This window comes from Ciconia boyciana, chromosome 6 (assembly GCF_034638445.1).
Source record: "Ciconia boyciana chromosome 6, ASM3463844v1, whole genome shotgun sequence".
Classification (NCBI taxonomy): Eukaryota; Metazoa; Chordata; class Aves; order Ciconiiformes; family Ciconiidae; genus Ciconia; species Ciconia boyciana.
This window is the reverse complement of record NC_132939.1, coordinates 52,924,837-52,935,350: the sequence shown is the minus strand read 5'-3', so window position 1 is coordinate 52,935,350 and position 10,514 is coordinate 52,924,837. Positions and strand designations below refer to the sequence as shown.

Sequence of the window (10,514 nt, the reverse complement as noted above, 5' to 3'; positions counted from 1 at the left end):
TTAACACAGGCACCTCAGTTAGACAGGATGAATGGAGACTTGCATCTCTTTCAAGAGAGTATCCATACTCTCCAAAACCAAAGGCAATTAAGCAATTACAGTTCGCAACTCCAGTTACGTTTGGAAACAAACTTACAGTTAAGTAATTAACCTGTAGTCCTTCCCTCCCTCCCAAGCATAAAAGCCTTCCACATGGAGGCTCTGCTATTAAAAAAAAAAAGAAAAAGCATTCTTCTTTCAAACAAAGAAGAGTGGACACAGCTGCTTTGCCACTCATTCATGGAGAAGCTGAAGGATCAGAGAACACTTACTCAGAGACCTGGAATGACTAAGCACTGCTAGTGCATGCAAAGCTGAAGTAACAAGATGGTTTTAAAATTAACCCTAGTCCTCTTCTCCACCCCACAAAATTCATGCAAGTGTTTGAGAAGATAGTCAAGACATAATAGCCCCACTTTCCAAAAAGGCTTAAGTTGTTTGTTGTTTTTTTTTTTTACATATTGTAAAAGAAATGTCCTTTTATTTTCTTTCTGTGGGTAGAGAAATGCATTTTTGGCATGTTTGAGAACCATAGATATCTATGAAGTCCATGCTGTTTAAATTCTCCAACTAGTTTCTATAACCTGTCAAAAAAACATAAGCAACCTATACATGTTTTCCCCAGTATTGCCATGCATGCTCAGAGCTCTTCACTTTAGTGAAATGAGGTGTTACTTCTGTGCTGATAGTTGACGAGTCAGCATTACACGACTTTGAGACCAACTAAATTAACATTGTCGTAATATGAAAGGCAAGCACAAGTTCATTTATTTATAGCAAAGGTCTTGGGTTACAGGAGGTCAGTTCTTGCCATCTTGAAAAGATAGGGGATAACTTATTGCATACATGTGCATTATAATTTAGCAGCAAGTCATTCATAGAAACACTTCCCTCCTACTGCTTTTTTGGTTTATTATCTCAATTATATATATATTTTAGCTTTACAAAGCATTTAACACCACCTTTAAGTTAATGGTCTTTTATTGGAAAAAAAGACTAGCATTTACAACTTGGAATGGACATAAATTGTAATATCTTGAACAGCAATGTTGATAGTTGTGCTGAAGTCCACAGGCTACTCCGCCAGCTCCAAGTCATGGTACAGAAGGTTTTAAAAATATGAGAGTCCAAAGATGCTCCCTTGGTGAAGGTTTCTTTTAAAAATTTTGTGAACGGTAACAGCCCGACACCCGTTTCACTATAGTGCAATGCAGACAATGTTAAACCAGTATTTTAACACAGACATGCCATCCATAGTTAAGATCATCGTATTTTTGGAGCACACTGCTACGTACAGGAGAACCATTCAACCTTTAGGGCATTTTCTCTAAGTTTTGCATCCTTCAACCATTTTGCTGCATACCATCCTGAGGTATAAACCAATTTTAAAGTAAACCAGCTATGACAATTTATACTACAAATTGAACTAGAATCCACTGTTGAACAAAAGAGTGGATCTTTTAGGTTGTTTTTTCCTTTTAATACAAATGTCTGACTGTGCTCAATTGTCAAGCTGCATGCATGAAAAACTGGCCAGCCCAAACAGTGTAATAGTCATTAGCAAATGGAACTTTTGAGTTCACTAAGTGCTTCCTTTTTTTTATTTTCAAGGTAGTACAATTATTTATATTGTAAAACTGATGTTTAACTTTATCTTTTGGGGACAGGACCACCAACCATTACATGCAGTTTGTGGACAGAAGGTATTTTGACATTCAGTTTTGCTATACAGAAACAGAATGAATAAATGAACATTTTTTTTGCAAGAGGTAAGTAAAAGATTCAATTTGATTCTTCTAGAGGAAAAAAGGTGTAAAGGAGGTCTCTTCACTTTGCAGTCATCATCTGTACGAATTCTGAAAAGATAAAAAGTCACTGATTTATTGTCTCCACAGTCTTCAACTGGTAAGTCTTAAATACGCTTGGCATAAAAAAAGCCCCTTTCACTGCATGTAAGTTTTTGTCCACAGAAGTGAACAACTGAATAAACTGGTGTCTCAAATATTAGAAATTAATGCCCTACGCAATGGGCTTTAACTCAGCCTGAGTAATGGTTTTGAGTCAAGACAAGCATCTTCTTACCTTCATAGTTGACTTGCCCATCCCCGTCAATGTCTGCTTCTCTGATCATTTCATCTACTTCTTCATCTGTTAGCTTTTCTCCTAAGTTTGTCATAACATGACGTAGTTCTGCTGCACTGATATAGCCATTGCCATCCTGTGAGGAAAGAGTTGCACAAGATCATGATCAACAATCCTGACATTAACTCTGAAACTACATCTAGGTTTCCAGTAACTGCTTCTGAAATAGCCTTACAGCACTTGGGACAGATATACAAAGCTGATACGCTGTATAACCCTGCAGTATGTACTAGTCCCATTGCCTTACAAAGCATGCATGCCACCATATCCTTCTATACAATTATTGTACTGTAAGAATAACTGCATGCTTGATTTGTAGCTGTGATAAGGTATTTTTAATACTTTTAAAGAGCTTTCAAAAATAAACCCAGAAACAAAATGTTCTGTTTAGTCTCTGCTGCCTAAGCAAGGCCAAAAAAAAAAAAAAAAGACCAATTTCCCCACCAGCAAGAATAAAGTCAGCTTTCTCTTCTGTGTGTAACACTACCTCTATAACAAGACTGCAGGTGGCTAGGTTAGGTTTCTTGGATAAGATGATATAGAACAAACCTTCAAAGAAAGCATTTAAATTCTATTCAAAAGTTGTGACAAGCTTCATGGAAAAAAAAAAAGACACTTCAGTGTTCCCATTAATAATATCCAAACCTAGAGCTCATCCCTAGCCGTTTCAGAAATTGTCCTCTTCCATCTACAGGAAGAATACACTAGCTTAGAGCAAGGGTTCATATGGCCATCACCAGTAGGTAAGCTACCTCAGTGGCTTTAAACACAAATCTAGTCTGCAGAAATAACCCCATAGGGTAGATGAAGTACTAACCAAACAACTGAACATTTCCTCTAGCACATTTTCCAGTGAAGTACTAGAGACTGCCACTTTTTTCCATAAAAAGGAGAAGTAGTAAGGCCTTCTTCCACACATGCATGTGCATCAGCTTAGCAGCTGCATCAGCCATTGCTCAACACAATTCTCTTGTAACATCTGTCATATCCAAGCAATCCGAAGAGGGGAACCCCTGCTCTAGAAATAATTGACTTTCATCATGTATGCTCAGGTATCCTTAAAGAAAGAGGGAGTTGAGCTCTTAAGCTTTCCTGAAAGCAACCTCAAAGTCCACATCTTGAAAACAGAACATGCAATACTTCGTGTCCCTCTAAACACTGATGACATCTTAGCTTTAAAAGCTTCCATACAGTATAAAATCTTGTACATCCATGCAAACATTCCCTCATTCCCCCAAAGTCAGAAGGTACAGAAAAACCCCATCCCTCCATTCCCCCCTCCCCCAAAAAACCCCATCCCACAAGCATCAAGTTCTGCTCATCTCTGCTCCTAAGGAACAGCCAGAAAATCTTCCTCATGGATGAGCCTCAAGCTTAGACCTGCTGTGTAAAGCAGGTAGAACCAGCCTGCAACAGTCCTGGTTCTATTTCCAGAACAGTCCCTGCTCTGTTTCCAATTACTCTGCTTCTACTAGATGACTTTTTTCCTTCTAGACAAGGAGAGAGAAAACACCAAGGAAAAAAAATGAACATCATTACTGCTTCTAAAGAATATTTGCACTTTTATTAATACCTTGTCAAAGACTCGGAATGCCTCACGGATTTCTTCCTCGCTGTCTGTGTCCTTCATTTTTCTGGCCATCATGGTTAAAAATTCAGGGAAGTCGATAGTGCCATTGCCTTAATGAAAAGAAACTTCCAAAAATTAAACTTCCATGCTTTTCTTTATACAAAAAAAAATCTGGCATTTAATTAAGCCAGGGACAAGACTGACAGATCCTCTGTAAACCATTCCTATAGAAAAACTGGATCTTCTCCCTCAATTGCTACCACTGCCTTTTTGCTATTACAATGTGCAGTAGCCACTGTCACTGCAGTGATTTCAACAATGAAATCAACTGTTGCCTTCTCTCCAGGTCAAACCATACCACTTGCCACCCAAGTTGCAAGTAAAACATCGGTCTGATGCTTCCAGGTTAACCAGTACCAAGACTTATCTTTACTTCAAATCACTCCCTAAAATTAATCATTTAGTTTCTTTAGAATCTCCTAATTGCTGTGGGAGATTCCAGAAGGGAATGTATTATAAAGCTGGCACTACAAATCCAGGATATCTAAAATTTGAGAAAATTACATTTCACCAAGCTGCTCAAACACTTGTTCCTTGTTAAAAATCAACTTCCTTATCAACATACATTGTACACCACGAAAGTAATGCACCATTTTAGGGGGCAACAAGGATCTGCAAATTCCAGTGACATGAGAAAAGCTGCTATTATTTGGTATTTCTGATAAGCTTAGCAGTAGGTGTTCTTACAGGTATTTCACTGCAAAACTGAAAATCCCTGGTAACATCCAGGCCTCACCCCTAAGATTTAAGTTCTTCATTCAAAGTAAGGATTCAAACTTCAGGCTGCTCAAAGCTGAGAAAAGTGAAATAGTGAAGAAACAAGTTCTTTAAAACAGCAGAAACCAGATTTGTATAGTTGGGATTCAGCCCTATATGCCAAAAAACCCACATTAAATAGTTCACTGTGCAACTAAGACCTACCCATTGCTTGAGGGAAACATACATACTCATTGGGTAAGTATAGCAAAGAAGCTAAATAAATGCAGTTTAAGAAAACCTTTGCAGCTTAGGGATTCCAGACTGAGACATACACAGCTATTTATCATCATGGCCAGCTTTACCAGCTAAATCTGAATATAGGTCTTGTACACAGCTTTGAAAAATCCTCCATGAACATATAGAATAGCAGCAAAGCATTCTGCCATAAAACAAGTTTAAAGAGATGGGCAGGCATACTTATCTGAAGTCCTCAGTCTCCTTTCATTTTTAATCTACCAGTGCAGCATTGTGGACTGCCGCCTAGAGAAGCCACTATACACAAACTCTACATAGCACCGCAAACCCTGAAGTTTTTCAGTATCTGCATCCAAGAGTTAGCAATTACAGTCAACTTACACTTTTAGGAAAGTTGTTGTAATTAATGTAGTCTGATAATCAGATAATCTTCACTCTTGCCAATACACTTTCACTCTTCTTTTACAGATATATTAGAGAAAAATCACAATCGCAACCAACATACAAGATCAAGGCCTTGACATCACTGAGCAAGGGAAAGTATTTTTCCTTTTTGTAACTGCTAACCTGTCTGGAGTCTCAGAAACAAGATTGCAGTTACCCTTTCTGGCATCCATTTAAAACAGTTCTGATAGAAAAACTTTCCTGTATCAAGTCTGCTTTTGCCTCCAATCCCTCCCACCTATCTATTAGTGATCTAGTACACTACATTAGACTACACAGTCTCTCCCTGTTGTGTTTTCAATTCTTGGAATTCAGCACTATTCCACTCCTACCACATTTTTGGCCTTAGACAAAACCACAGACATTAGTACAACTATTAAGACTGACATAGAAAAGATGGGTGGAAACACAGGTTAACAGCAGGTCAGGGCAAGTCAGATAGCAATAGGAAGCCTGTCACCCATAAAGTATTAAAGACAAACAGCATAGCTTTATCTCTGCTAATTCTCTTTTTTAGATTCTCACTAATACCACTAGCATCTTTGACTGCTGTGCAAAGAGCAATCAAAAAACTGACACCCCTCTTGAGTTTAGATTCTATCAAGTATTTTGAAACTGCTTCAAGAGATCAATGTCACAGAATCTTCTCTATGCAGTCCAAGCCCAGGGGTGGAGGTCATACATACTTAAGAAGATCACAGCACTAGTAACTACCTTTCCAACACTTACCATCAGCATCTACCTCGTTGATCATGTCCTGCAATTCTGCTTCTGTTGGATTTTGACCCAATGACCTCATGACAGTTCCCAGTTCTTTTGTTGTGATAGTACCATCACCATCTTTGTCAAATAGGGAAAAGGCTTCCTTGAATTCTAGAGACAGAAACAGTCCCAGTGTTTAGTAACATCACCAGCATGAGAAAACTGCATACTAAAAATGCACTCCACTGACAATGCCTGGTACAATTTTAAGAAATGTTTTATCTAACTGTCCATGTATTGAGAGAATTAACACTCTCAAATTAATAAAAAAATTACTTACAGTACCAACACATAATTTGCATAGTATATTCAAACTTGTTTCATGTGGCTATTATCTGCACTACAACTCTAACACATTTCAACATCATCTTGCTTGAGGCACAGTTACACCATAAAGAGCAGCTCCTTGGGATAAGTGAAGAGACCTACTGGGTTCCCTTCACCATTACCAGACTTACAGGAACAGTAAGTGTTGTCATTTACCTCTTATTTTTAAGGAAGCAGACAATAAGAATTGATGTCAGCCACAAGTGGGTGACTGGTCTCCAGGTCAAATAATGCTCCTTCCCCTAACCAGTTTGAATTACAGACACTGTTAGAAGTTATTTAAGAGACATTGCCTTATATTAATGTGCAATAAATCCATTTTAGGTTTATTTGTTGTCATTTATTTCAAGTTTATCTTCACTTTACTAAAAAGAAAAGAGTACCTAGGTCTGCTTTGGCTCCAAGAAGTTCACTTGAGTCTAGCAATTATTTCTGTTTGCAAGAAATCTAGAAGGACTTGGCTCAAGTCTGAAAGTCTAAAAAAAATCATTATCTGTAGTCCAAGGAACAACCAGTCTAAATTAAGAGGCAATAAACCAGTAATCTTCTGGAATTTTTTTTTTTTTTTAAAGTGAATGCTTTTTAAAAAGTGTTAGTACAGATTTGAAATTGTCAAAAAGTTTTCCATTATGTTTGAGATAATATGTTTTTAGTCACAAGGAGTTAGGAAAAAATAATCATTTCTCATCAAGACACTTACCAGCAATCTGTTCTTCAGTCAGCTGATCAGCCTACACGAAGAATAGAACATTTTAGAATATTGTCTACCTCTAGCTATGTCAAGCCACGAGACACTTCCTTTAGATTTCAGTAGCAATTTATCATTGCTTTTACAAAGCCACTTTCAACCCCTGGAATTCTGCCTCTTCAAGGAGATTCCATTCACCCACACCATGCAGCCATTTCCAAAAGCATATAAGCTAACTTGTTTTGAAACTGCACATGAAGAACCAGACATGCCATCCTTCAACTTGGAGAATCTGATTTGGTCAAGTGAAGGACACAGGGCAGGCTCCTTGCAATTGGTCAGAGGCGCACGAAATCCTTGATGACATGTGTTTGGGGTTTCACATCACATCAGATGTCATTTCCAGCAGTATAGTGACCCTAATACTGCGTGGGGGTATTTGCACATTAGTGGGCTAATGACAAGTGTGCCACCTAGTGATCTAACACTACTGAAGTCCACCCTCCCCACCACACTACATCAAGTATTAGCCTACTGTAAGCTTAATTAACAGAAAGGACTCTGCTATGATATTAGGAGGAATTACTACTCAGCATTATGGAGATTTTTGCCATCTCTGACAAAGAAAATGCCAGTTGTCAAGCAGCACATTATTCTTCCATTCAGCCAAGCAGTTTAGGGTGCCTCACACTGATACGCAGGTTGTTTTATACAGAATTTTAAGTAGCAAGGTTTAAAATGCCTGCTCATGACCTTCTGTACATGAAGAGGCCACTGCTGCATCCAAAGGTATACAGCTCAGTGGGCCATTAAATGGGCTTTCCCAGAGCTTCACTGTGCTAACCACATCCTTCCAGAAGCCTCTCCCTTCTGTATGGATACAGCATCACAAAAAGCTCCACTGTTTGGAGTCAAAGGAGCTAACCAGTTCTTTATGGAAAAATATGTGTTTTCCTAGTAATTAAAAAAGAAACACCTGGATTTTACATGCCTAGTCACAGATACTGGAGAATACAAGGTACTAACTCCTTTTAAACTCATTTTGTTGGACAGCTTTCACTAATAGAACAGAGAATTTTGTAGGTCAGAGAAAGCAGGCATCTTGTAACCCTTTTGTCCTAAAATACTGTTATTCAACTATAAAACCCACTTAACTGCAGTAAAGAGCAACAAATAAAATGGAGAACTAACAGGCTATACAATCTATTAAGCTCTTGCACAGGGGAACAGTGTAGGGTTGAATGCCTGCTGTATATGTTGAGTGACATACACAGATTTCACCTGTAAATAGGTGTTGGGGTTGGTTGTTTTTTATGTTTTAATGTCTGTATGTAACGATTAAACAATTCCCCATATGCATAGTGGGGTGGAGGTGGGCGGGAGAAAAGAATAGAAATGCTGAAGACAGTTCAAATTTAATAAATCTTTTTTAGTAACAGCAAAAAACTTGTGTTCAAGATCCAGTTCGACTTTCCACACTCTCTTTGTGGTTTTCCAGAAAATGCGAGGTTTTACTTAAAGATTATCTAAGGAATTTACATAACAGACTCAATGCCCTGCAGAACAGGAAACGGAGCCACACCTCGGCAAAAACCTCCAGCCCACAGCACCGGCTCATTGCCCCATTAGCCAGAGCACACTGGATGTTTCTAAAAATCGGATTTCCAATTAAAAAACACAGCCTCGCACAGCTCGATGCCAGAAGCACGCAACCCGACCCTAAACCTCCATGGGGTTCACCTTCCCGAGCAACAGGCACAACCACTGCCCGCCCCAGCTGCAGGACAAAGGTACCCAGGGCTGGAGCCATCACCCCACCCAGCCAAGTCATCAAATCCTGTCCTGGTGATGTCAGCCTTCCCCGACGGGAAGGGGAGATGGAGAGACAGCGCCGAGGAACACCCAGATTGCCAAAATGCGATTAGAGGTCAGCCTGCAACTGTTTCGCCGCTCTCGTAGGAAGCGCAAAACCGCCGGGAAAACCCCAGCCCTTCCTCTCGCCCTCTTTTGCGGAGCCCGGGCTGGCACGGCAGCGCCCGACAGCCGGGGATGATGCGAGCCGCTCCCGGAGCCCACCAGCGATGCCTTTCGGAGGGCGAGGCGGAAGCTTGCATCGCCCGGGCGGGGGAGCGGGAGGCTCGCAGCCCGCCGGGCGCAACAGGCGCCCTTCCCGGCCAGCGGCCGGCAGCCACCCACTGCTGCAGTGCGTCCCCGCTTCCCCTCCCTCTCCAGCCGCCGGCCACACCGCGTCCTCATCCTTCAGCCGGCAGGGCGCCTCGGCTCCGCAGCCAGCCTTCCCCATCCCCTTCCCTCCCCTCGGCGGCGGGGGCAGCGGCTCTTCCCCCGCAGCCCCCGGGGGAGCGGGAAGGCTGCGCTCCCCCCGCCGAGCCCCCCATGCGGGCGTTGGGCCGTTTCCAACCGAGCAACGCGCACTGCGCCCCGGTCCCCCCCAGCCGGGGCGTGCGCGGGGGCCGGGGAGGAAGAGGAGGAGACATGATGTAATGCAGACAGCGATGGGCTTCGCCGCGGCTGATGCGTTTTTTGGGGGGATGGGGGGGGGGGGTGCCGAGGGCGCAGTAGCTGCAGCGCGGTGCCCTCCCCCGGGCCGCTCCCTGCGCAGTGCAGCTGGTGCCGGAGCCCAGCGGGATCCTCGCCCGCAAACCCGCGCCCCGCCCGGCACGGCCCCCGCCCCGCAACGCGCCCTGCCCGGCGGAGGAGCCGCGGCCCCGGGGAGACGCGCCCGGCCCTTTCCGGAGGGGAGCGAGCGCCGCATGCGGGGGAAGGCGAGGCGGGGCCGCGGCGGGAGGGCGCGGGACCGGGGCGCCCACACGGCAGGCCCCGGGGAAAGGGGAAGAAAGCGGCGGAAGAGGAAGGGCCGCAGTTCCGCGGCTATCCCGCGCAGCGCGGCGAGGGGGGGGAAGGGGAGGGGGACGGCCGCAGCCACCAGCCCCTCTCACCCCGCGGGCACCCGGGCGGGAAGGGCTGCGGCCTTCCTCCGCCGCCTCCTCCCCGTGGGACTCTCCCCCATCCCCCACTCCTCCCTGGGGAGAGCGCGGCTCCGGCGACCCGACCGTCCCCGGCTCCGCACCGAGCCTCCAGCGAGCCCCCTGCGCGGCAGCCCCCGCGGCAGCCCGGACACCCCGCGCTGCGGTCGGTCGAGCTACCTACCATGGCGCGGCGGCGGCGGGCCCGGCGGCGGCTGCACGAACTGCGCGACCACGAGCGGCGGCGGCTTCTCCTGCCTCCTCCCTGGCGCGGCTCGGAGAAGTGCTGGGGGTGTGAGCCTGCGCCGCCCTGCTATATATGTAGGGCTGTATCCCTCCGCCGGAGCGGGGCCTTTTTCTCTCCTCCCCGGCGCGGTATGTGTGAGGGTGACTGCGGCGAGCAGCCCTGCCCCCTCCGCGGCCCGGCCCCTCCCCTCCCCCGGCGGGCCCGCTTCCCCCCCCCGCAGCCCCGCAGCCGCTCGCCCCTAGAGGCGCGGCCGGCGGCCGCCTGCCCGCTGCGGGAGCCGGGGCCGCGGCGGGCTCC

At 44.7% G+C, this 10,514-nt stretch overlaps 1 protein-coding gene across 2 annotated transcripts; it reads right to left on the bottom strand.

Annotated features, from left to right (window-relative positions):
* Nucleotides 1–472: 472 nt before the first annotated feature.
* CALM1 (calmodulin 1) lies at nt 473–10,310 on the bottom strand. Of its 2 annotated transcripts, XM_072863911.1 has the most exons (7): nt 10,155–10,250; nt 6,999–7,029; nt 6,682–6,774; nt 5,939–6,082; nt 3,755–3,861; nt 2,122–2,257; nt 473–1,895 (listed from the first exon to the last, which is right to left on the bottom strand). In XM_072863911.1, exons 4-7 carry the CDS (start codon nt 6,006–6,008, stop codon nt 1,867–1,869), a joined length of 342 nt encoding a protein of 113 aa, XP_072720012.1. In that variant the 5' UTR covers nt 6,009–6,082; nt 6,682–6,774; nt 6,999–7,029; nt 10,155–10,250; the 3' UTR covers nt 473–1,866. The 2 variants fall into 2 exon arrangements, with proteins under 2 accessions (XP_072720012.1, XP_072720011.1); XM_072863910.1 differs by lacking the exon at nt 6,682–6,774 and having other exon boundaries at nt 10,155–10,310.
* Between the last annotated feature and the right edge of the window lie 204 nt (nt 10,311–10,514).

Excerpts from the sequence above, each read along its gene's own strand:
- CALM1 (XM_072863910.1), bottom strand. Across the intron at positions 3,862-5,938 it reads CAACGAGGTAGATGCTGATG|GCAATGGCACTATCGACTTC; the intron begins GTAAGTGTTGGA and ends CTTTTCATTAAG. Across the intron at positions 1,896-2,121 it reads TGGGCAAGTCAACTATGAAG|AATTCGTACAGATGATGACT; the intron begins GTAAGAAGATGC and ends TTATCTTTTCAG.